Source organism: Carassius auratus, unplaced genomic scaffold, assembly GCF_003368295.1.
Source record: "Carassius auratus strain Wakin unplaced genomic scaffold, ASM336829v1 scaf_tig00007301, whole genome shotgun sequence".
Taxonomy (NCBI): Eukaryota; Metazoa; Chordata; class Actinopteri; order Cypriniformes; family Cyprinidae; genus Carassius; species Carassius auratus.
The window spans coordinates 465301-493142 of record NW_020523831.1 but is presented as its reverse complement, the minus strand read 5'-3'; the positions used below and the strand labels follow the sequence as shown (position 1 = coordinate 493142).

The 27842-nt window shown below is 37.3% G+C and overlaps 1 protein-coding gene across 2 annotated transcripts; it reads left to right on the top strand.

The window, feature by feature from the left end:
• Nucleotides 1-25: 25 nt before the first annotated feature.
• On the top strand, nt 26-27842 carry LOC113071424 (solute carrier family 23 member 2-like). Of its 2 annotated transcripts, XM_026244771.1 has the most exons (16): nt 26-304; nt 8033-8093; nt 9288-9535; nt 11082-11177; nt 11895-12011; nt 13080-13237; nt 19267-19355; nt 19440-19507; nt 20644-20825; nt 20912-21032; nt 22265-22421; nt 23090-23237; nt 23335-23440; nt 23997-24264; nt 24360-24455; nt 24570-27842. In XM_026244771.1, exons 2-16 carry the CDS (start codon nt 8081-8083, stop codon nt 24821-24823), a joined length of 2121 nt encoding a protein of 706 aa, XP_026100556.1. In that variant the 5' UTR covers nt 26-304; nt 8033-8080; the 3' UTR covers nt 24824-27842. The 2 variants fall into 2 exon arrangements, with proteins under 2 accessions (XP_026100556.1, XP_026100557.1); XM_026244772.1 differs by lacking the exon at nt 8033-8093 and having other exon boundaries at nt 27-304.

Here is a 27842-nt window from a genome sequence, read left to right as displayed (position 1 = left end):
GGCGGGGCTTATAAGCGTTACGACCTCAGGGTTTGTTTTGAGCATGCGTTGAAATGCCACAGTGCCCGTGTGCCGTCTGTATATCCGTGTGTCGCTATATAATAGGGGAAATTCGTTCCACTTGTCTCCTGCTCATCATATAAGCCAGTCTAGCCAGAAGACTCTAGCGAAGGTGTTTGGTCAGAGAAAGTCGCTATTTCTGTATGTACCCTCGGTAGTGCTGAAGTAGGACACTCCAGGTGCCGCGAAAGAACAAACGGGGAAATAACAGAAGAGGACAACGATTTTCTTTCTTCCCGAAAAGGTGAGAAATAACGATTCAGTGTGTTTTATGACACACGTGTTCTATTGAAATTGCAAATATGATTTTTCTTAATCTCAAATAAGCGTAATAATAAAAAAAATGGATGATAATAAAGTCCTAGTCGCATCCCATCAGTACCGCGGGATTCAGTCCCTGAGATGCGATGCAGCTGTGCTGAAGTCTGGCTCTTATCTACAGTAAAGGCGATGCTGTTAGATGATCAAGTACAGTTTTTGTGCTTGGTTTATGAGTGTATATAAGACATGATTTTGAAATACGGATGGCGTTAGCCTCATTGATCTTGGGCCATAGCGTTAGATGTTGAATTGCAGGCTCTTTTAAAAAGACCACGTGCTTTAAGCCTGTCTGGTTTGAGAGAGATTTCCCTCGCCATATAATTAAGGTGTAATAAAACAAGTCTAGGTTCAATTGTAACGTTTAATTAAACTAAACGCAACACAGTATCAAGTATATGGTATGCCCATCAAAAGCAGTGAGACTTATTATTCTTTTATGTATCCTGATGATATGAGAGTTTAAATATTAAACATTCTTATCTTGGTTGATTATATAAAGGGATGCTTGTTTTATTAACTTTGAGAGGTATGTCAAGGTTAGTAATAATGTGATAGATTGGTGAAGCATGTGAGGAAGTTGTGAGCAGGTTCATGCCTGATGTCATCATCTGTGACTCATGTTATGCAACCTGGACATTTATTGTTTGTGCCATATTAAATATCATGAATGGTTTTGGTAATTGGTGCATGGTGCTTTAGTGATTGCTCAACTGTAAATGCTTTCTAAGTAGTAGGTGATGTGGGATAGTAAAAAATTCTTGGTTGGGCTTAATGTAAATTGCTTTGGACAAATGAGTAATTTTTAAGCAGAAATATTATGAAATTCTGATGTCTGAGGCCTGTAAATTTGTTAAGTCTCAAAAGGTCTTGTGTAACATTATGAACTACGAACATTGGGGTCAGTAAAAAAAAAATGTGAAAGAAGTCTCTTAATGCTCACCAATGCTACATTTATGTGATAATGAATCTAGTAAAAACAGCAATCCTGTGAAATATTAATACAATTTGGATTTTTTTTACCTTCAAAACTGAATTTTCAATATCATTACTCCAGTCTTCAGTCACATGATCCTTCAGAAATCATTATAATATGCTGATTTGTTGCTCAAGAAACATTTCTTATTATTATCATTGTTGAGAACAGCTGTGCTGCTATTTTTAGGGAATTAATATATATATAAAAATAAAATAAAAACTTCAAAAGAAAGGCATTTATTTGAAATATAAATATTTTGTAACATTATAAATGTCCTAACTGTCGCTTTTGATCGATTTAGCATGTCCTTGCAAATAAAAGCATTAATCATACTGATCCCAGACTTTTGAGCAGCAGTATATGCTTTATGTTTATAATAGTGCTCCCCTCTGAATAATTTCATAAATAAAATGATGATCCTTGTAGAGCAAAAACCTTCCACAGGCCATCTTGATAACATGGGACTATGTGATGAGGGTCTCGTTGGCAAAAAATTGTACATTAAAATGCTAAATTGTTGAGAGAATGCTGTTATGCATAGAAAATATGAAGGGAATCTGTTGATCTCCATCTTTCTGTGATTCATTCTTTTTTTCTGTTCTTTGATATTTGCCTAGGAGTTATTCACAGTGTCAATGCCACTTTGGGTATTTGTGTAAATGATGCCTGAAATAAGATTACATATCAAATGTTTCTGAGAAGAAAATTGATTCTTCTTTTTTGAGCCATTCCTTTAATGCAACATAAACTGTACAACATCCAGTACTGCATAAACAGTTTAGATAAACAGATGTAGCTCAGAGGAACACAGACCGGATTGTGGCAGCTGTATTTTATAGCACAGGCTATCAAGCACCAGAAGACTCTTTTGAGTGAAAGACTTTGCTTAAACAAATCTGTTGTGCTTGGTTTGGACCTGTCTGAATATTGTTAAAGGCAATGGATCCTCATAGTTGTATTTTTCACCTGATAATAAATATGTTTTATTTAGCTTTTGTGCATAAAGGGTTGAATTCAATCTTTTTTTCTCTCTCCTGCTTTTATGTTGAAATAGCGTTTGTCCGCACAAGTTGCTCTTCACAATCCAATTATGCTGAGAAATGGATTGTTTTATGAAACTGACAATGAACCGTGTTGATTTCTCTGAGCTTTACTAAGTAAAGTGAGAACCATGTAATTAACATGACAAAACATTGTCTAATACACCACTGGAAAAACAATAGGGTTTTGAGGGCTTTCTTCCTCTTTTTCTTCTCTTTTCTCAGTCATCTGATCACTGACGAAATGGGATTTAGTCCCTTGAAGCTAAAAAAAAAATCATCACTTTCGCTCATGCTGTTTCAGTCTTTTTCAAACCATTTCTGATTCTCTGTTCTCTTTTTCTGTCTCTTTCGATTTTTAATGAGGAAACATTTGTATTGTAAGCCTTTTCTTTTCATTTACAGACTGAGCATGAACAAGCTGTTGTTTTTAATAAGAGTCGTGGTAGTTGATGGATGCGAGCATAAACTTCGTTTCCAAGAGCAGTTACGTTGAAAAAATAAAAAGATTATGCTGATTACTCAAACGTTAAATTCGGATTGAATGAGCCCAGCCCTTAGGCTTAAACTTTGGCTTAAATCAATACTTCTGTATCTAATGATTCAATACAGGAAAGTGTAAGGCTTTAATAATACCTTATTTTTCTTTTCTTTTTTTGTCATCTGTGTCATCCAAAAAAGTTCTGCCATCATTTTAATTTACCCTGTCATGATATTCCAAACCTGTATGACATACATGGAATATAAAAGAAGATATTTTGAAAAATTATCCTGTCGGTTTGCTATAATTGTGAGGACATCACACCTTGCTGGAAGCTCTCTCTCTCTCTCTCTCTCTCTCTCTCTCTCTCTCTCTCTCTCTCTCTCTCTCTCTCTCTCTCTCTCTTATGTCACTGGTTTATTATCACAGAAAGCTCATTTTATTCATTTGCTGCACCCTTTCGGGTTTTTCATGTCCCATAAGGCAGTTTCATTGTCAGATTTAACTCCATTTAACAGGGGATTTTGTGTAACTTTTTTTTTCTTTTTTTTTTTTTAGTTTGCATAATACGATGAGTCAGGGCTCTTGAAAACTGCTGAATCAAGTAAGATACATTTGAAGAAAAACATGAGCTCTTAGCTAACATTGGCCCGATGTGATGCTACAAAAGATAATAGAATCCATTATAATCAGTGATTCTGTCAAATCCCTGGCAGTAAACTGATGCCCTGTTCTACTTCTGACATACTTTTGCATACATGACATCTGTACTATAGCACCTCACAGACATGCTGAGCACACATATGTGACACATCGTTAGGCCACAACTATTTACAGTGACAAATAGCTCCTTGACTAATTTCAGAAATGAAAGAGACCACATAAAATGCATCATTCAGACGACTTTTTCACTGAAGAAATCAATATTATGGATAGAAGACTCTTGCAACAGCTACAAGTAAAAAAAAAAAAACCAAGTAGCTACAAAAAACATATTTCAGAATGTGTTCCTATGAAGAATTAATAAATGAACTGTGGGTGATTAAATTTTCACCCAATTTTTATTTTTGTGTGAATTATTCCTTAATTAAATTTCCTTTTAAACTCATTTAGTAAAGCTAAGACCTGAAACACAGTTATTTTGATTTATATCAGCCTGTTCTTACTGAACACCATTTAATTGTGGCACATTTCTTGATCTTTTATATTTATATATATTTATACACACCTATACATTTCCCCTGCTGTACTGCAGTAAATCTGGGGCCGACCTCACTGTTATGCTGACAGAAGCTCTTCAGATCCCCGTCGAGTCAAATATCCCCTTCCTTCCCGTGAAGCCTCTTTGTGTTTAATTGATGTGGATATATTCATTTCTAAAGGAATTTGTCATTCACTATACAGAAGCTCAACAGTTTCCCCTGCGGGGGTGCACTGTGATGAATAGAAGTCCTCTTGCATTGCCCCGGGGCAGCGGTCCTGTGGTGTCAGGCTCCTGCAGGGCTGTGGAAGAATATGTTGTCATGGGTGTGGAAAGGTGTCCTCTTTCTGGGAGGAAACCAAGCTTGTAGTGAAATTTCATTGTTTATATACTATTATATAATTTATTAACACTTTGAATTGGCTTTTATTTGAAATGTTCTGTTTTCATTTAAATTAATACATATTTTTTATTATCTTTTTTTTTACTTGTGAAAAACTGTAACTAATATCAAAAATAAATTCACAGTTAATATATAAGTAAACAATAGTGCTAGACAGAAGCAGCCGGGCATCGGGTCGTAGTTCAGACGCGGACCGGGCCTCCAGTCTTGTTTTAGACTTCTCCTTACTCTTATATTTTAGACATCCATTAATTAGTGATGAAACAAAATTGTCGCGCTGGTGGAAACAATGTCAAGAGTGACTCGACAGTGTTTAGTGTCCCGCAGCAGCAGCGCAACTGAACAGTTCTGCGTTCAGATACGCGCAATAGGCTTAAGCTTGCAAAGCACCGGCAAAAGTAATACCCTAAATGTAACCAGGGAAAATAGTAAGGAGATATTTGAATGAGTATTGTTTTCTGAGTCTGTGTCGCTAGGATGAAGTTGCTCCTCATTAGACGCATCTTTAGAGAGAAGTGCATCTTTACGGGTTATGGTTCTATTGAAAGAGTTTTTGTTGTTTATTTGTTTTATTTCATTAAGTAGTCACTTAAAGCTTTCTGTAGATATTTATCATGTCTGTGAGGCATGTTTTCACTGAGTTTCAGTTCATTTTGTACTCCTGTTAAAGACGAGAAAGCACAACGTTTTGTTGTTATTGTGAGTGATGTATTACTCCTACCATTATGAGCAAAAATGACGTCGTATCCACTGGAAATATGCAAGTGAACACGCTGGCATCTACATGTCCTGAAGCGTCTCCACACAAACTATTGGATCTAGCGCACATTTTCCTGGGTCTAACGTTCAAACATTGTTATATGATTGAACTGTTTTATATCTGTAGATTTTATGTTAGGCAAGTCGTGATTTGAAAAGTCTAAATTGATCAAATGAAATATAATCACTGATTAACTATTTTAATAGCTGAAACAGTAGTATAGGTTGTTTAGGGACTGTTTAGCTGCTTAAATCAGACACTAGAGCGTCCCTCATTCAGACACAGTGGAAGATGATCAGAATCCGTGCAGACGGCCAAGTCTGGAAGATTTTGATGCTAGAGAGAGTGTGGCCAGCTGGTTTAGCCAAGGCCAAAGATCAAGAATGCCAAACTACAGGAGTTGGCCATCTGAAAAGCACGTGACTGCAGTGATGGATAGTCCATTAGATACTGAGCCATGAGATGTTCAGTTTGAAGCCCTTAAAACACTTAATATAGATTTTCTTATTATTTCATTTATCTTGAGATGTTTTAAGTTTACATTCAGCTCAGTAGTCTAGAGCCCAGCCTATCATATTTCTTACTGTTAAAAAATGTTTTGTACGATTTTTATTTTCTGTGTAAAAATAACTTCGGACCCCTTAGCACCCTCTGGTGGAAACTTAGGGGGTTCTAGGACTCTAATTTTACTTTTTTCAGCATGGTCTTCGCAAGACTTCAGAGGAAGTTTAGATGAGTTTGTGAATGTGTGTGAAATCAGATGAGTTGTATTTGTCTCACGTGGCATGTTGCTCTACGGCCAAATGACAGAGTTCTAGTGAATTCTCTCTGGATTGATTGTCAAACCAGCTCTGCTTTCAGTTCCACGAACACTGGATGGTTGACATTCGATCATGAAGGGAAAAAAATTCCAACATGCGCTATACCATTCAAAAATGTCAAAGATTTTATATTTATTTATTTTTTTCAGCAAGGACTCATTAAATTGACAGTAAACACCATCTCTACTTTGTCTCTAATTTGTTTTAAAAGATTTCCATTTCAAATAAATGTTTTTTTTTTCTAGATGAACCTTTTAATCATCAAAGAATCCTGAAGACTGGAGTAATGGCTGCTGAAAATTCAGCTTTGGATTGGACAGGAATAAATAAAATATATTTATATATTTTTTAATAAAAAAAAATAATAAACAGTTCTTTTAAATTGTAAAAAAAATTTTTTTTACTGTATTTTCAAATAAATGCTGCTTTGGTTAACGTAAAAAAAAAAACATTTATGGTATTACTGACCTCAAACTTTTGTATTGCACATACTGTTGGCTTACAATGGACCAAAAAAGTATATTAACACTTTAAGTTACACTTAATATGAATGAATTCTATTTGAAATATTTTGACCTATCTGAATGAGAAAAAGTGAAACTTTTAACGTTTGCTTTATGCTAAATACAGCGATGATCTGTCATGTTCTGCAACCTCCACATCTGAACCTCTGACTGACTAGCAGATGTTTCATCATTAAAGCTGCGACAGAAATGAGCTCGGTGTGTTTTGTCTATAAATGTGCTTTTGAAGAGGTTGTCTAACCGTTTAAACATCAGTGAGCTGTAATTCTGAGATAATTAAGGGTGAGCAAAATTAAGCATGTGCTTCACACGCTGGTCACCAATGTGGAAACATTTGTTGTGGAAATATTACAAAACATTCTGACTGGACTCCAGTATTTCCCTTCCACAATAAAAGTCTAGAAAGTAGTGTCTCTCCACGATCTTTAAAGCACCTCAAATTCTTCCTTAAATCCCCTGAGCTAGTGTCTTAAAGCAGTGTTGTGTTTGTTGGTTTAGTCTTGCTCCAGTAATAATTGAATAATAAGTGAGATGGTGATCTCCAGGTTTAAGGTTTCTGTTTCGAAATCCAGCAGTGATCTTATGAACACACCTCAGCTCTGTTAGTCAGATATTTTTGTGGCACTGAATTTTTCCACCTTAAGGGCTCCTGCCAGATCAGTGTGGATGGATTCGTCCTGCTGTTTTTGGACCGACCATCCACTGATGATCGCATTACGAGGACATATATATTATGCCTGATGGGTCATGACTAACAGCAGTAAAGCTGAATGTTGATAAAGCCGACAGCTCACTCTGTTTGTCTGTGTGTCGACAGGCAGACACGCACGTACACATGTTGACAACACACAGCCAGATATCACGATAACATGATTTTTGATCAGGCGCATGATTAAAATGTTTTCAATTCTCCATACAGATTAAGCAGCTGGTTCAAGTTGGTTTGCCTGATTTGGCTGTGAGTGCACCTAAAACAGTGTGCCATACTGAATTGTGTTCTGCTGAAAAGAGAAGACGCAGTAGTGCAAAATCACTCATGCCATCTCTGAAAGTTTTCACAATACTGATTTGATCTGACAGTCTCTGGGAAATAGTACAATTATGCACAATACATGCTACCCATGTTGAAATTCGTGCTGTTTGCACTTTAGCCACAGATGTTGGTAGAGCTGAACTTGTTTAAAACCGGCAACATTTGTTAAAGCTTTGTCAAGTATTAGGCAGGGATTTGCTTATAGGCTAGCACATTCAGAATATCAGCATGCTAATTAAACAGCATAGTTTAAATGATCAAATAGAAATGAAATGGCTTGTGTTTGTATGGCTGCTGATTAACACCTGTCTCTAACTTTATTTTTATCTACCCTCACTCCTTTTCTATATCCCTGCCTCTTTTCTTCCATCTTTCTCTTTTCCATCCTCTCTCTGTCCTTCTCTTCTCCCAGTTGAACCCCTCACACAGATGCTTCCGGCCGACCTGATTGGTGGGAGTGATGTGTGAACTAGGTACTTGTTTCTTTACTGTCCCCAGCCGCACTAGGACACCCGCTTTCCAAATAAAGATCAATAGCATGTCACCGATATCTATATATATATAAGAAAATTCTGTAAAGTTGCTTTGCAAAGATTTGTATTGTAAAAAGTGCTATACAAATAAACTTGAATTGAATATGTGTGTGTGTGTATATATATAATATATGTATGTTAAATGTAAAATAATAATGATTATATATTAACTTTCTGCTAAATATCTGATCCATATCTATGAAATATTTCTGTTAATAATAATAAGGTACATTTTAATGTAATGTTTGTGTAATTGTATTTTATTTAATTATTTCATGTTTAATGTAGGGTTTTGAGAATTTGGGTTTCGGACCATTACGCATGGTTACACAGCAAGAAATAGAGAAAATTTGACCGTTGCTAGTTTGGACACGTGTAAGAGTCTGGCGTGGCATGTGTAGCGCTGAGGGGGTATCCGTGGACCCAGATGCTTCTAGATACCATGAAGATGTGATTGTCCTGGAGTTCAAGGCTGCTGAGGGATCGTGGGTAGTGTGGGGAGGGAATCAGCCGCTGGTGGTGTGCTGTCAGTAATAGCGGGGGTGCTGGCCCAAGGCCACAAGAAAAGTCAACAGAATTTGACGGTTACCAAAATCAACAGCGTCCAGTGATAAAGCATACCGACCTTCACCAGTCAGTCGCTGTCTTCCTTCCTTCCACTTCTGTTTTCCATCTCACCCATCCTATCTCCATCATCCTACCCCCCCCCCAACTTCTTTCTTTTTCATCTCCCTAAACTTTATTATTCTCTACTTCATCACAAGTTTCTCAAATCCTCTGTTGCTTGTGTCCATAAATGTAGACATCTTATCACTCATCATCATTGTTATAAAAATGGACGTTTGAGTCCAAAATCACACCGTTAAGTGTGCGATGTGAGTTTATAAACCGTTATTTGTTTGATAAATAGTCTCAGATCTGGATTTGTTTTAAGATTCCATTTTTTAGTTCATTCTGCCTTTGCCTCCATAAAATAAGTCTGAACTCCAATTTTTTTTTTTTTTTTTTTTACAAAAACCTAATGAGATTTAAAAAGATAATTATATTGGTTTATGACTTTTTTTTTTATTGAAGTCATCAAGCACTTTAATTCGTTCATGAACAACATTGCTCTGTTTTTTTTTCTGACCTCAGATGACCTGTCTGGCCAATCAGCGGAGCATGAGAGTGTACTGACAGCCAGAGCAGCAGTGTTTCTACCAGAGCGTGAGAGGGACTGGAAGAGAGGAACAGAGCCAGAGGGAGACGAGGACGAGGCAGAGGAGCAAAGCGGAGGAATGGGTGTTGGTAAAAACACCACCTCCAAATCCATGGACTCCAGCACAGAGCCTGGCAAATATGAGGAGGAGAACAAACATAGTGCACACTTCTATCCCATCCCAGTGAGTGTGTGTTTGTCTGTGCGGAATGACGCTAATCACAGGGTCAGAAACAATGCCTCTTAGCCTGTCATTACAGTGACTCTACAGTACACGCTGGTTATGTGTACTTTAAGCAGGACACTGTGGTTTGCAAATTGCTACTTCCAATAATTGCCATTTAAAAGCTGGCTTTCTAGAATTTCCTGTTTCAAGTGTCTATAAGCTACTAGGGATGACAAACAACTTTTTATAATCATGGTATACATAAGGTTTCCTTTGAAGTTGAAAATAGTAGAAAATTCTTGAGTAGCAAATCAGCAGCATATTAGAATGATTTCTGAAGGATAATGTGACACAGAAGGCTAAAGTAATGGCTGCTGATAACTGAGATTTACCATAATACAGTGATTACTGTGTTTTTGATCAAATATATACAGGCTTGCTGAGCCTCTAAACTATCAGTTTTATAATAATGCATTTTTAATACTGCAACATTTCAAGTTGTAGTATAAAATTACATGTATTCGTCTATTATAAACAGGCATGAATTAACAGAGAAGAATAATCTATTCATAAATAAATGCTAGGAACATAACCATCAATAAATGCTTAATTGTTCTACCTTATTTTAACAACTAAATATCGTCAAACATTGCTACTTTAATTATACAGGTTGTTTGTGTTTGTAACATGGAAGCACCTCAGGTTCATGTTCTCTCACCACTGCAGGAAAGGGTTTTCTAAAGGTTAAACAAAACAATCTAATTAAAGTTTTTGTTGCTAAATGTGCATATTTATACATTTATAAGCATGTCAGGATGTAAGAGACTTGCTAAGATATTATCTTTTTTTCCACAGAAGCGACCCTTTATCAGTTGGTCCACTTTGGTCAGCTGTTTGTAACTTTATCTGTTCAGTCATTTTAAGAAGTGCCAAGACTCAAGTTTCCCTTAGTCATGCCCAACACTCCTTTAAATGCAATTACATAATATACATAAATGTTTGTTTGTTTGCTGGTCATGAATTATTAGTGAAGTATGTTCTTTTCTAGGACTAGTCCTTATGAGTCATTTCGTTGTATAATTATTGTTTGAAAGACTCTTGTGCAGCCACATAAATCTTCTGTCTAGTATGATATCATTACAAATAGAAACCACCAAAAACGTGACTAACCTCATGTAATCCTTGTTTTGGTGAAATCTTCCCTCACTTACTATATATTAATAACCCTGTCTCTGAAATTTGAATGAATGCCCTGCTGAACTTTAGTGGACTTACATGTTTTGTGAGAGTGGGGATGTAATATCATGAAATGTGATGTAAAACTATGCACTCGCCACTGGAACCCTGGCATTTGAATTTGGCTAATAGAACAAAGCTTCTGGAAGCTTAACCCTTCCTATGCCAAACTCACTTACATAATGTTTAATTTCTTACCAAGATGTCCACATCCACATTTTATCCTTATTCATGACAATAGAAGAGTTTGCAGGTACTGTCACCTACTTCCTTTTGTTTTGTTACTTGGTAAATATGTGATGTTTGCTAATCTCTGTGTATTTGATAGGTGGTTAATGGTGCCGTGCAGACCCCTGGAGATCAGGACGCAGAGGACACGCAGCTCATGGCCATTTATGCTAAAGACAGCCAGACTGAGGACAAAGTGAGTTTTTTGTGTGATGCTTTTGGTATATAAATTACACACGTCACCTTTAAATCAAGGGGCAGCTCGTACCGGTTATGCTCATCCGTCCTGTTCTGTAATGACTCAGTCATTATGACTCGGCACTTTTCCACCACAGAGGGAACAGGGATTTCGGAGGTCACAACAACCAATGGAATTTCCTCAGGGTTTTCCTCTAATACAGCTGGCAACACTTTGGGATTCTTTCTCAGTCTAGTTCTCTCTGGTGCTGTGTTCCCACTAATATGAAATGAGAATTATTTGTCTGATAATTGGAAAAATAACTGTTGCATCTCAGAATAAACTTTTCAAAGACATAGACAAGACTCTCATGGCTGTACTGTATCTTTGCATTGTGTTTAAATTAATAAAATTGTTAAAACAAGTACCGTATGTATTTTCCATTGCAACATACTTAAGATATAACAGAATAACTCTTATAGTAATGTGGAAGATTAGAATGGAGTTTATTTAGCAGTTCGAGTTCACTTCAGGATAATTGCTTAGAGGAACTGATTTCCTGCTGGTAGGTTTGAATTGCCAGCATTTTTCTGTGTGTGTGTGTGTGTGTGTGTGTGTGTGCTGATGCTGTTTATAGTGTACAGCTCTCACTAAACTTCTCTGTAATAGAGATTTGTTACCATAGGAACAGCCTAGAGCCTGAATCCCATGTGTCTTGTTTCCTCTCCCCTTCAGTGCTCCATATCAGAGACTGTGGACAGTGCAGACAGCATTGATGCCAGGAGAATGGACATGATATACACCATAGAGGACACACCACCTTGGTACCTGTGTGTGTTCCTAGGTTTACAGGTACAAACATATGCACAGCCACATGTGGACTTGAACATTCAAGTATAGAGTGATGTGCCCCAGACATTCAAGATATTCATATACAACCTATGACTCAACTAAGGGTTTATAACTTGACCCTCGAGTTTGAAACAGTGACCCTCATCTTTACTGCAATGAATCCCAGACTTTGAATCACTGACTGTCAGCTTTCAGCAGTGAAACTAAACTTTGAAGTAGTGGTACTCTTCTTTAAACAGTGGGCCTCAAAAATCACTGCTGTAAACAGCATTGATTATGGAATTTGAAGCAGTGGCCCTTAACTTTACAACAGTGAAACCTTGACTTGGAAGCAAAATACTCAACTTCACAGTAGTAATATTCAACTTAACAACAGTGAACAGTTAGTGGCCCTCATCTTTACAGCAGAGAATACTGGACTTTAAGGTAATGATGCAGTGACCCTGGACTTCATAGCAGGGATCCGAGACTTTGAAGCAGTGGCCCTCAACTTTCAACAGTGAAACTAGATTTTAAGGGGTGACACTCAACTAAAATTTATAGCAGTGGCCTTTGACATTGACCCACTTTACCCTAGACTTGTGTGAGATTTGATGTAGAGACCTGTTAGATGGATTCTTTCATCCTGTCTAGCTCCCGCAGGATTCTGTCCCACAAAATCTCAGTTCATCTTTGTTAGATGAACACCTCAGTTCAAACACCTTTGAATGGCAATAGCATTCTAGAAATCAACAGATATGTCTGTGATTGACTACATTGCTCAACGCTGCAAACACGTTATAAATGGAAACTCTGCCTTTGTTTGCACCTTTTAATTATTTTTATTTTATATTAATTTGTTTAATAACAACTTTTGTGCTATAAAAGATTTTTTTTTATTTTATATATATTTCTTTTTTGTGTGAGTCCCACAAATCATTTTATTCTCCTGCGTCTCGCGCACACACACTCTGTTGCTTTGGGTCCAACGGGTCTCGCAGTAGTCCTGCGGGAGTGCAGGTCTATAATTTGATGTTCTCCCTTACAGAGATAAGAGATACAATACTGATATATTTTTTCTTTCCTCAGCACTACCTTACCTGCTTCAGTGGAACTATCGCTGTGCCCTTCCTGCTTGCTGAAGCCATGTGTGTGGGATATGACCAATGGGCAACCAGTCAGCTTATTGGCACCATTTTCTTCTGTGTGGGCATCACCACCCTGCTGCAGACCACTCTTGGCTGCCGGTAAGAGTGTTTTTTTGTTTGTTTGTTTCTTAAGTTTGTGGTTGTGCCATGTTGACAATGCAAGATACCATTCCGGGTTACTTGACTGTAACCTTGTTCCCTGAGAAAGCAGAACGAGATGCTGTGCTGCTCAGCACATTAGGAAACGTCTTAATCATGACCAGCTGTGAATATTGTGTGTAACATGTCAACACGGGGGTATAAATAGATGAGCCACAGGTGCATCATCAGGATATTTTGTCTGAAGAGCAGTCCTGGGTCATCTTCAGCATGGCAAAGCAGCGCAGCATCTCGTTCCGCTTTCTCAGGGAACAAGGTTATAGTCAAGTAACAGGGAACGCTCACTTTCGAAAGCTATAATCGATGCTGCGCTGCTCAGCGCATTGGGAACGAGATACCCAGATGAATGACCGGCTGAACAGCCGAAAATTGAACCTTAGGCAGGTAATAAATGCAAAATCATTTTCACCATTCCTGGGGCAAAGTCTTAAGCAGGATGGAGAGATAGACAGAGCCCCAAAATCTGCAAATCCCCTAATCTCTTCAAGGAAGTTATTGACATGAGAAAAAAAAAAAAAATTAGGGTCAGAAGTTTATCAGACGCTGATTCTATAGGTTCAAAGGGGGTTTCAACCAGACTCTCGAGAACTATAGCTAAGTCCCAATAAGGGATCTTGGTTTTTACTGGAGGCCTCAGTCACCTGGCCCCACAAAGAAAGCGAGAGTGCAGAGGGTGTCTCATGAGTGGTGCCCCGTCAACCAAGGCGTGGCAAGCCGAAAGAGCGGCCACATAAACCTTAAGAGTGGCATGGCATGTGCCTGTTGATAATTTCTCTTGCATGAAGTCCAGAACTGAAGCAATCTGGCAATTGACTGGATCTACATTGTGTAAAACACACCACTTAACACCCCATGTACTGGCATAAATTTGTCTAGTGGAGGAAGCCCTAGCACTTAAAATTGTCTCAATAACATCTGTTGAAAGCCCAGTGTTTCTCAATTGGTACCCATCAGGGGCCAAACATGAAGATTCCACAGGTGGGGCCTGGGATGGAATATTGTACCCTCTGCCTGAGACAGAAGGTCCATCCTGTCTGGAATCGCCCATGGCGAGCTGTTGAGGAGAGGTATTATCTCCAAGAACCACACTCTGTTCGGCCAACATGGCCTTCAACAGGTCAGCCTGGTATTCTTGTAACACTGCCATAGTGTGCAGCGCAGCACCAGCCTGACCTGCAGCTTGGTAAGCTTTACCCACTAGTGATGATGTTACTCTACATGGTTTAGTGGGGAGGGTAAGTTTCTTTATCGAAGATGCCGATTCGGGCAGAAGATAGCTCGCGAGTGTCTCTTCAACCCGCAGCAGGTTATGTTCCAGGGTTAGTTCACTACAGCGAGCCTTCAATGGGGTGATAGATTATTACAATATGTAATATAGCCTATTTTATTTATATATATATATATATATATATATATATATATATATATATATATATATATATATATATATATATATATATATATATATAATATTATATGATATGTTAATGAGGAAGCGCTAATATAAGTAATAAATAAGGTAATATTATTATTCTAATATGATTATTTATTTAATTGGCATATATAATAATGATCTATAAATTATGTATTAAGAGGTATGCATAAATTATAAAACAATATGACAAGGTAATGTTTAACTTATATATGTTTATATATTTTATTAATTACATGTTATATCTCACACATGGAGTGGTATTTTCTATAATGTCTGAATTCTAAATCAAAATGCATATCTGATATGACTTAATGTATAATTAGCATAAAACTAATAATACAATTTACGTTCTCAAGGATTGGAAAAAAAATTTAAATGATTGCACAGCCATCAGTAAGGTGGCGATATGCACTAAGCAGGTAAACAACTAATGAACAAAAGAACAAGAAAGAAACAGCTTGGCGCGCTTTTTCTTAGCGTCCATTTCTATAGTGACTCGTCGATTCGTTGCTCTGTTGAGAATGTCTTGAGTCTTAACCAGGAACATACTCTGAGTTGAATGAACTTACTCCCGGACATGTTTTTGGAACCACATACCTCGAGTAAGCAAGGTTTGGGGTTAATCAACCGAGAGTTCAGGGTTTAGTTCACGGTAAGTTAACCCTGCTTTCTGGAATACACCCCTGATGATGCACCTGTGGCTTATCTATTTATAGCCCCGTGTTGCAGGTGCGCACAGATGACGTCATCGAATGGGGCTATATTACCTCCGGGTCAATTCTATCGACATGTTACACACAATAAGTCGTGGCCTAATGGTTAGAGGGTTGGACTCCCAATCGAAGGGTTGTGGGTTCTAGTCTCGGGCCGGATGGAATTGTGGGTGGGGGTAGTGCATGAACAGTTCTCTCTCCACCTTCAATACCACGACTTAGGTGCCCTTGAGCAAGGCATCGAACCCCCAGCTGCTCCCCGGGTGCCGCAGCATAAATGGCTGCCCACTGCTCCGGGTGTGTGCTCACAGTGTGTGTGTGTGTGTGTGTTCACTGCTCTGTGTGTGTGCATTTCGGATGGGTTAAATGCAGAGCACAAATTCTGAGTATGGGTCACCATACTTGGCTGAATGTCACTTCACTCTTCACTCACTCACTCTATTCACAGCTGGTCACGATTAAGACGTTTCCCAATGCGCTGAGCAGCTCAGCATCTCGTTCCACTTTTTCAGGTAACTACAGGTTCGCATCCAGCCTGCGTGGTGAAATCCCATGCAATGCTCCACTGTAAGTGGACTTAACTAAATTACAAGTAATCTCAAAAGTTCACTTATTTTGAAAATAAGTTAAATAAAGGCATATGTTATTCTGATCACAACATATAAAAGTATTCAGTATATAGCAGAAGCCCATCTGTTGTTCACATTTTTTGCGCACACAGTATGTTGTGTGTGTGTGTGTGTGTGTGTGTGTGTGTGGGAGTGGGTGTGGGTGGGTGTGGGTGGTTTTATTGATTACTTTCAGGATGTTAGATTCAGGCTTATTTTACAAGTGCACTTTAGTTCAGCAAGTGCTGCTTCTGCTTCACTCTCTTTTTGCTCACTCCCAGAAAATATGGAAGATGATAAACATCTTGAACATTCTGACCACAGCAAAGACAGCTGTGAAGAATCTCTGCTTTCTCACTGGCTCGTCATCATAATTGACATTGTATTTGAAATGAAGTGGTGCTCGTGAGATAATCTTCAGCAAAGCAGTGTATAAAATGCATTGAATGCCTGATAAAAGTGTGGGAGCATTATTAGCACATCATGATGGACCGAACATGTTGAACACTGCATCACTCATGTTCATGGGATAAGCAAGTCAGAACATGTGCATGAACGTCATGACCTCACATATTGAGGCGTTTCCAGTTATTGGAAAGATGTAATTAAAGCAAAAGGTTAGAGTCTTCAGAGAAGACAGAAGTTGGCATCATATATTTACATTTTATATCAATGTACTTTTATTGGCATGTCTGGGCATGTGCTTCATATTCGTGTGAATATTACTCTAAAGTACAATGCTAAGAGATTTTAACTCTTTTAATCTTTATTTGCTTTCACCTGTCTTTTTCCTTCCTCTTGCTGAAAGTGGAAGTAACCTAGATTTAGTGTTGATTAAAATATTTCTCTCAGTTCTGTGAAGAGGAAGGGCATTCCTAAGAGTTTTTCCACTGGTTATGAGACACAAGCACTTGTTTACATTCACTGTATTTACATTTCTTTGAAAAGATTTCTTCGTTTTAATGACACTCAACCCTCTTAGTTGCACAAAGCTGACCACATTTTATTATGAAAGAGGAGATCGAATGGAAACGTGGAAGAGAAATCGAGAATATGACAGCTTTTTTGTTGTTTAAGAAATCTAACATCAGTTGTTCATGCAACAGGTCTGGACTGGAGAAAATGGGTCCGTTCTGTTTAAGCTGTGGTCATCTGTCGATCTTTGTGTTTGTGATAGAGGTTCTTTACTCACTCTGTTTTTTGTTTTGTTTTTACAAAAAAAGTATTTCAAATAAATGCTGTTCTTTCAAACTTTTTTTACTCAACAGAGAATTCTTAAATAATGAAACATGGTTTCCACAAAAAATATTAAGCAGCACTGTTATCAACATCAATAAAAAAGTCAAAAATGCAAATAAGCACATTAGAATGATTTCTGAAGGAGCATGTGCCACTGAACACTGGAGTAATGATGTTGAAAATTCTGATTCATCATTGCATTTTAAAATATTAGAATAGAAAACAGTGTTTTAAATTGTTATAGATAAATTAAGCTTTGGTGAATACAAGATTATTTTCCAAAAACCTATTACCAACCCCAAACTTGTAAACTGTAGTGTAAATATTCAACAAAAGCATGATTCACTAATGTGCTAAAAATATTTTTTTACATAGAATTTACATAGAATTTGCAAACCATAAAATGCAGAGTGGATCAGTCACCAATCTGGTGACCAGTGGCTCCATGACCCTTGTGTCACCTCACCTCTGCTTTGAATAAGGATCAAGTGCATTTGATAAAACAAATGAGTACATTCTGATCCCTTAAAAAAAAAAAAAAAAATAGTGCGTCAATGTCTTATCTAAGTCCTTGGGTCTGTTTATGCCCATAAACAACATATACAACTTCATCAATCACAGCCTCTCAGGAGACTGTTTCCACTGTTAATGTTTTGCTGCTGCACTTCGCTTAAATGTAATTAATGTCACAACACTGATATGACATAAAGCCCCCAATAGGGAAGCTAGTGGCAGTGATGTCTTATGTGGTGTAGATTGCGGGAGGAGGTGGAGGAGGCTGTGTATCTGTGGAGAGCTGATCCTTTAGGCTGTTCATGTCAAAGACATTTAGCCTTTGCCTGTTCTGTGTCTGGCACTCAATGTTCTTTTGTGGCCACTTTGCCCCTTGAATAAGAGGGTCGTCTGATGTCTGTACTGCTCATGTGATCCCTCTGTTTTGACATCAATTGCTCGTGGCACATGCTGTCTCCAGGGAAACCCGAGCGTGTGACTGAAAATAGAGGAAATGAGAAGAAGATAAGAGTGGGAAGAATCGGGTGAATGTTGCCGTTAGACCTTTGTGCTGATTCAATGTATGTGAGCTTTACTGATACTTGTTACATCTGACTGAACAGTTTTCCACTGAGTAGAGGATAAAGACCTGATGATTTGACCTTAAACATTCTCTTTATCTAGACACACAAGGGGGCAAACCTTTTAAAATGGATCTGTGCTCTTCAGTTGTGGTTATGTAAAACATGGTCCTTTTGATATTACTTGGTGTATTGTCATTGCTGGGTCATGATGACCCTCCTCCCATCTTTGTTGCTCTGTGCATCAAGTGTTCTTAAGCAAAGATAAAGGGGGGAAAATGAGAAGGAGTTTGAAAATCAGTGGCCTTTTATAATCATAATTTGATATAGCAGCAGTCTTAACTAACAGACTTCAGAGCCCACATCAGTAGTTTGTCTGGAGACATCTAGTGGTTAAAGCTGAGGTGCCCAGACCACCTTTTCATAAATTTTCAAGGTAAATAAGATGAAAAATGTTCAAACTAAAATAGAAATTAGAAATGAATACATGCTTCAATTATGTTTTTTGTTGTTGTTATTTTCCGTTGAGAATGACTGCATTAAACCCCATGTAAAGTGGTTGGTGTTACATGTCAGTCAAATAGTCTATTTTTGGACAAAATAGGCTGCCATAAGCACCTGATCTTGTCTTTAGTCAAAGGTCTGATTACCTGAGCCTAAATATATGTCAGTGTTCTTGACAGTTGTTCTTTTATAATTATAATTGAGTGATTTACAGACAAATCACTAAACAGAATGATTTGATCACTGCCTCGTGATGTGGTTAAGAGCTCCTCTTGGTGACCATTACCTGTCTTGGAGGACAGATGTTTCTAAGGAGCATGAGTGTTTTAGTGTGTGTGTGTGTTAGTACAAGCTGTTCTTGTGAATGATTGTGTTTTTGTGTGTGTTTTGTCTCTAGGCTTCCATTGTTCCAGGCTAGTGCTTTTGCTTTTCTAGCCCCAGCAAGAGCCATCCTTTCACTGGATAAGTGGAAATGTAACGCAACAGGTACTTGTTGAACACACACACACACAGGTGTACCCTCTCAGTCACACTTAAAACTGCTAATCTGATCGTCTTGTGTCTCTGCAGCTGTTCCTCTATTGAATGCCACCGAGCTGCCACACACAGAAGACATCTGGTACCCCAGGATACGAGAGGTGTGTTCAAACAAAGAGAATGAAGAACAGAATGTGTATCTAATGAGGAACATTAATGTAAAAATCAATAAAGGAACCGATGGTGAGAAACTAATGAAATAAAATGAGGTGACAAATTAAGGCAGAGTGGCTATAAATAAAGGCCCTGAATTATATTAAAAAAAAAATCTATAGAATCACAATCACCGTAAATTTAAATAAAAAGGAGGTAAAATCATCTTTACATCAATATTTAATGTTACAATGGATTAAATACATGAATAATTGTTTTCCTAATATTTTACATTTGTATGGTTAATTAAAATCTTGAAATGTGATTACTATTTATTAAAAGTACAATAAACCATGTAGTGACTCGGGTAATTTGAGTTATTGGAAACTGCGTTTAAAAAATTCATATAATTTAAATAACTATGTGCATAAATGTTTATTTAGTGGGCTAAAATCAATGTACAGTAAAAACTAATTAGGACATGATTTGTGTGTTGAAGTGAATATTCTGTAAAGATCAGTGAAAAATAAATAGAGCAATTTGGATAAAGATTTAAAAAAAATTGTATATATTATAGGCTATACACCGTAAATGAGTAGTTGTTATACACAAGTATATAATAACGTATATGTAATATGAGATTAAATGAAACAACTATAAAGTACAAACTGAATCAGTAATAACTATAGACAGCTCCTTTTTTGCACACACTCACTCTGTGTGTGTCACAAGACTGAAGGAGACGACTGAGAACAGACAGGTAATCTTCAGACTTTTATTCGAGGACTTAACATGATCTTAAGTCTTCTCCAAGTTTTGTGCGTTTTGAATGACATTAGAGTGAATAAATGATGAAAGAATTAGTATTTTTGGATGAACTATCCCTTTCTCAGTCTTTTAAGAGAGTTTTGCATAGACTGATTTGATATTGATTCTGGTGTGGCAGACAAAGCAACTTGAGCTAAATTAGATTAAACAGAACATAACTCTGTCTGGAGGTCTTTGTCAATGACACTTTTCAATCCTTGATCCCTTTTAACCTTTAACTGCTTTTTGAAGATCCATCTTTTTCTTCTTCTAGTTTATTTGTATGATGATCAGATTTAGGTTAAGTTAACTTCTTTCTCCCTCTCTGTCTCTGTAGATCCAGGGTGCTATAATCGTCTCGTCTCTAATAGAGGTGATCATAGGGGCCTTAGGTTTGCCAGGTATCCTGTTGAAGTACATCGGCCCGCTCACCATCACTCCTACTGTCACTCTCATTGGGCTCTCGGGCTTCCAGGCGGCTGGAGAGAGAGCAGGCAAACACTGGGGCATAGCCATGCTGTGAGTACAGCTCACACACACACACACACACGATAACTGTAGCTCAGTGGATGCAGTGTATAAACTCTCTGCCCTCTGTTAAACAGAACCATATTCCTGGTGCTGCTGTTCTCTCAGTATGCGCGTAACATCCAGTTGCCGCTCCCAATCTACAAATACAAAAAAGGCTGGACGTCTTATCGCCTGCAGCTGTTCAAGATGTTCCCAGTGAGTTTCTCCACATTCATTCAAGACAAACACAGTTTAAACAGAATAGGGAAGCACATAAGGATGTAGAAAATGATTATTATATTATATAGAATTATTATATTATTTTATTTGATATATATATATATATATATATATATATATATATATATATATATATATATATATATATATATATATCATTTTCTCAGTAGATAATCACATTATACGTCTTCCTGTAATAATGCAGGGAAACATTCATTATACATAAATCTTGTATCAGGGATTGATGTATTTTCTTAAAATTAATTCACTTTTTTTATTATCTGAAATATATATTTTTTTTTTTATGTGAAAGCCCATATAAATGTTTCGCTGCTAAAGTTGCAATTGTGATTTAAAAAAAAAAACTATTATAGTATATTAAGTATAGTATTTAATAGTATAGACAGTATAGTATAAGTGTGTGTATATGTATGTATGTATATTTTTGTTTTTCTCAGTGCCATCCCATTAAAAAATAATGAATTATACATTTATGTATTTTCTTGCTTGCTTGCTTATGCTGTTGCCAAAGTTGTGCCAATTATGGAAAAAAAAATATTGATAAAACACCAGATTTTCATAGCAGAAGAAATATATATTTTTTTTACATTCAAGTGATCATCATTCAAATTCAATCATTTGAATTTCTGTTTAATTGCAAATGCTGCTTTTTAAATATATTGGCAGGTAAAGTTGTTGAACATATCTCAATAATCAGTGTATTGCGGTTTACACTTGATTTACACTTTAAAATTATCCACATTCTCATAAAGGAATTCTCATTTTCATTAGCAGTCTGGTGTCTCCTGCTCACAGGAGCGTGAGGTGGCATTTTCAGAGTGTTGGCACAGCTCTTAATCTGCCGTTAGCTCTGATGACAGCCGTAATTACCATGCTGTTTCAGAGATGAGATCATTTTGGCCTGTGTTTTTAATGGGAGCACAGCAGACAATGACATGGCAATGAAAGTGAGTGTGGGAGGCAGATAGAGGCAAGCCAAAACACACAGATTGATCCTTGATGAGGAATCGTGAGAGAGTTTCAGCGTGCAGTGCTGTCTGCTTGTTTGAAGGCTAGTGGAGGAGGTTGGATAACATGTCTGGCTTTGTGTTCAGCAGTCTGCGTTACTCATCAGGAATTAGCATGAGAACAGTGTTGTTTCTTTGTTTTAAGTAGCTGGGTTTATCTCTCTTTCTTTCTCTCTGTAGATCATCATGGCTATCCTTGTGTCATGGTTTCTGTGTTTCATCTTCACGGTGACTGATGTGTTTCCCCCTGAGAAGGACAAATATGGCTTCTACGCCCGAACAGACGCCCGACAGGGCATCCTGGCAGCCGCCCCCTGGTTTAAGATACCCTACCCCTGTGAGTGTGTTACTCTTTTCCAAACCTAGCGAACTGCCCATATTTCTGCACCTCTTAAGGCCAACCCTTCTGAAAAGTAGTACACATTAGCATGCTTTTAAAAATTATATTTTTCCAGAAGTACTTCTTTTTTTCTTTTTTTGTGTGTGAAGTGAATGTAATGTTTTAGGAAGCTTATTTGCATGTTAATTACAATTAAATGGAAAAAAAGTATTCTCATATACATTTATATTAACTAGTTAACTTTAGAGTGTTTTACATATATGTAATTCCCTATCTACTCCTATTAATTACACATTTGTAGTTATATTGTACCTTTAAATGTAATATCTATACATCAAAACAAGTTTGTTTCTTTAAGGCACAACAAAAGATTATTCTAACATAATGTGTAATAACTTTATTTTATAGTTGAATTTGTAATTCAAGTTAAGTGTGGTAAGAAATATTGCTCCAATTAGGTCACATATGAGGTTCCATGACATTTAGGAGGCTTATAGGCAGCTCACTATGTTATAATAGATGAACTACATCAGTTCTTACATTTAAACTGATAATTACATTGAGAACTAAATTGTGTAGTGAATATAATATATTCAGTAAATCTTGTTAAATGCTAAACCTAATCAGATTATACATGTTGCTTTGTTTGAATGGTTGTGTTGTAGTCCAGTGGGGGATGCCCACAGTGACAGCAGCAGGGGTGATTGGGATGTTGAGTGCTGTAGTTGCCAGCATCATCGAGTCCATTGGAGACTATTACGCCTGTGCCCGTCTCTCCTGTGCCCCGCCTCCACCTATACATGCCATTAACAGGTACAACACAAGGACACAATTGCACATATCAAAACTGATAAGACACTTAGCATGTTTGGTTGTCCTAATGCACTAATTGGAAAATTATTTTTCTCAGAGGGATCTTCATGGAGGGTCTTTCCTGTGTTCTCGATGGCATCTTCGGGACAGGAAATGGCTCCACTTCTTCTAGCCCAAATATTGGAGTGCTGGGCATCACCAAAGTAGGACCTTTTCCTATCCAGCCTCCCTGGTATTAGATATTGGCTTTATGACCTGGGTGTTAAAAGCACATGTAGAGAGCAGTCCATATTTTATTTTTTTGTAAGAAATTAATGCTTTTATTCATCAAGGATGCATTCAATTGAAAAAACTTGATATTTATAATGTTAGTATATTTCTATTTCTAGTAAATGCTCTTTTGATTTTATAAAAAAAAAATATCAATACCTCCTGGAAATTGACTGTATTCCCCAAAAGTATTAAGCAGCTCAATTATTTTAAACATTGATAACAATAAATATTTCTTGAGCAGCAAATCAGTAATATTAGAATGATCATGTGTGACTGAAGGCCGGAGAAATGACTGAGGTTAAATAATTCTTTCTAAAATCTTACACACTACAAACTTTGTAATTATAGTGTGTATTTCAGCTGACTTTTTAGGTTTGTATCTCACTTGTTGCTGTATATTCTGGTGTCTAGTCGTGTAATGCACTTGTTATGCAGGAGTTATCCTCTGATTGGTCGTTTCTTCCCTCTATGTGTTTTATTGTGTAGGTGGGGAGTAGGCGAGTAATTCAGTATGGCGCGGCACTGATGCTGTTACTAGGAATGGTGGGTAAATTCAGCGCTCTCTTCGCATCGCTGCCAGACCCAGTTCTGGGGGCGCTGTTCTGCACTCTATTCGGCATGATCACCGCCGTTGGCCTTTCCAATCTACAATTTGTGGATCTCAACTCATCCCGCAATCTGTTCGTCCTTGGCTTCTCCATCTTCTTTGGCCTGGTCCTGCCCAGCTACCTCAAAGAGAACCCGCTAGTCACTGGTAGATACACAAACACATGTCTACTCACCCCAATGGAAATGATTATTGCTTCTGGAGGAACTAGTGAGGAACCATGTTCTTTTCTTCTTTTGTAGGTATAGTGCAGATAGATCAGGTGCTGAATGTTCTGCTCACGACTGCCATGTTTGTAGGAGGTTCAGTGGCGTTTGTGCTGGATAATACTATTCCTGGTAGGTGCAAATCTCATAATACACTCAAAAAACACTGTTTGTCTGAAAAATCAGGAGAAGATGGAGAACTTTGATTTCTTTTCAACCAAATGAAAATTTTTTATTCTGTTCCAGGCACCCCGGAGGAAAGGGGCATACGCAAGATGAATCGTGGAAGCGGTGTATCTAAACGGGAGAGAATGGAGTCTTACGACCTTCCCTTTGGTATGGACTTCCTGCGGCGCCATCGCATTTTCCAGTACCTCCCAATCAGCCCCACATTCGCTGGCTACCCATGGAGCGTCCTCACGCACAGATGCCATGAGCGCCACGACAGGAGAGAGGACGACATACCAACAAAGCCAGAACTGGGAGAAAGTGGGGTATAGTGTAGGTTTTTAGATAGTAGTCACAATGCTCCATTCCACCCAGTCAGTGCAATCTTCAGTCCAGTCCTTTACTAAACAGCCAGCGATTAAACTCTTTTATCCCACAATCCTTTAAAACTCTGTATCCTTTTTGATTGACTCATCAAGGTTTTCCAAAGTTGGTTTCTAGCTGTGAACACGGCTTCTAAAAACTTTGACAGCACAGCAGCTTTGGCATTGATCTGAAAGTCTTTCCATGAGAACCGCGAGTGGATACAATTCAGGTTGTACTTGTTCATCTCTCTCTGTGTGGGAGGACATGTGTACAGAGACTGAGAAATCACTATATATTATCTACTGGATTTCCAATATCAGTGTTGCTTTTTTTTTTCGACCTGCACTGCTCCGTCTGCACAAAGCGTCCTTTCGTAGATAATTGGGTGTTTGAATTTAAACGAGGCACTAATGAGTGCTATCACACACTTTCACATTCAATACACACACAAAGACATGCTCACACTCGCATTATGCATGGTGCAGTTCCGGATCCCCGTTGAAGATAGAAGATCGTTAAGGTTTACATAGTGATGCAAGGTTATTGTGCTTTATGTTTGAATTGCATTGCTTGAATTAACGCACAAAATGTAGTTTGCTTGTTCCTACTTTAACTTCTAGTCTTGCTTCCAAATCGTAAGTTAGCTGCTATTTTGATTAAAAGCTCTTAAGCTTCTTAAATACTGTTATTTGACACCTTGAAATTGTAGTGGTTGCACGTTTTGGAGGCAGATAGCTATGCAGTAGGTAAAATTAGACGAAAATCGAATGTACTGTCAGTGCATGGCTTCAAAAGAAGGAAGACTGGAAGGGAAAAACTTGAGAATAGTTGCACTCAGGCAGTCCCATTGAAAGACGTGGGGAAATGATTGCGATTGAGTCGACTGAACCCTCCTTTTGGCTCAACCACAGTTTTGTTTGATATAGGTGGCACTTCCTCACTGCTGGTTAAGTGAAAGTGGTTTATAATGTAGATTCCCACAAGCACTTCAGATGTGGTTTGTTTTTGAACACCAAGAGGATGGGTGGCATTTAGTGGGCAATCATTGACAGGTTCTTCAGCTGTACAAATCCTATTATACTGTATTATCACAATCAGTTTCTGATCATTAGTATTTAGTTGTAACTATAAATTCACATTTCCCATCTTTGGTTTACAGAAATTTTGTGATCTTTACTGTAACAACATGTACAATACAAAGCATTTTTTTTTTTTTTTTTTTTGTTATAGCATTGAAACCAATATTCGATCATTGGAGACTCTATTGTCATGGAAGGGTGACTTCAGTGGCCCTCTTGATTTAATAGTGTGCAGTTGTGCTTTAACCTGATATGTGATAATCTCACTTAGAGCTCCATCTGACGGTGGTATTTGTACTTGTAATTTATTTATTTATATATACTACATCTACTATGTTTGTGCAAACCATTTGCTGCCTGTAAGCAGGAAATGGAAGATGCAGTTCTCCACTCTAAAGTTTGATTTGAAATGCACACACAAGGTGTGTGTGTGTGTTGCAGCTGAGAAATTGCCGTTTTATACTACCACATTCTTGACATTTATGACATAACTGGTGCTTCCTCAGTGAGTCATTCCAACTAACATGTTTGAGATGTTTTTTTCTCTCTCTCTTTCTAGCTGACCTGTAATACAGCTCGATGTTGGATTTGTGTTGTATTAGTCTTTACCCGAAACCCTAATTATGCAAGGAGCATTTCACTTAGTAACACAATGTTACAACTCTTACTTTGTTTTCAGCCTTATTTACACATTTAAAAAGAACTTCTGTGCATTATAGCAGGACAGAACACATGACAGAGTGTTTTTAATGTGTTTGGGAATGTTTAAATGAGTGGAATGAGATCTACAGTTCAAATCAATGAGAGTCAAAACACAAATAATGTCTAAAGAATTCATTACTATTACACTTAGTGTTCCTAAAATAATCTTCTAAAACGTTCAGCACTCTAAAGTGTGTTATAATGATTCCAAAGTAAATGCAAGTGAGAAAGTGTGCAGTTTGCCACTAAATCTTCTCCCATTCTCACCGATAGTGCTTACAGTGGTGTCAGTTCTCATCTCCTCGAACTTTTATCCTTAAATAGTTTATTGAAATGTTATCGTATGACATCTTATGAAGACCTTTCACATCCTGAGATGTATAATTGTCTGTCAGTCATAAAGTGTTCTATGGCAGTGACATGCATAAATATTTGTCAAGTGATGGGGATTACTGAAAACATATATATAATATAATAATAATAAAAAAGGTAGATTTGTTGATGCGAAATATGGTGATGAATATGAGAACATTTTGGAAATAGATGCTCTTGTGCTGAACTTCAGTATCCACTGATGTAAAGTTTGTGATGGGTCCTAATAACATGGTGGCATGTGATTTCAAAGAAAATAAGCCCTTCAGTTATTTTGAAGGGGATATATCTGAAGAATATGCTTAGTTTCTCTGAATCATAATATGTTTTCAATATATATATATATATATATTTAGTTTTTACAGACAAGATGTTGGGTGGAAAGTGCTTATCTTAAATCATCATGCTGCAAAGCGCACCAATTTGTTACATTTTTATTTGAGTAAAACTAATTTTCTTTTTTGTTGTATTTTTTAATCTTAAGTTTGTTTGAATATTTTTGTTAACTTGACTGTTTTCATATTGTATTTTTCTAACATTACTTCCTGTTCATGTTAAAAGTAGTACAAAAAAATTTAAATAGAAAAAGGTGCAATGCATTGAGACTATTATAAATATATGAAAATATATATATTTAGGGCAGAATGTGCTATATTCTTGGACCAGCCATTGCAGCTCCTGTAAGTAGAAACAGCAGAAATTGTTTTGTTCCATGTCCCTAAAGATATTTAATAAGATGTTTCTGAACAAAACATATTGTCTTGTGTCTTTTTGCATGTTTTTGTTTATGTGTGTGTATCAAGGTTCCCCCAATAAAACAGTATATATCAGG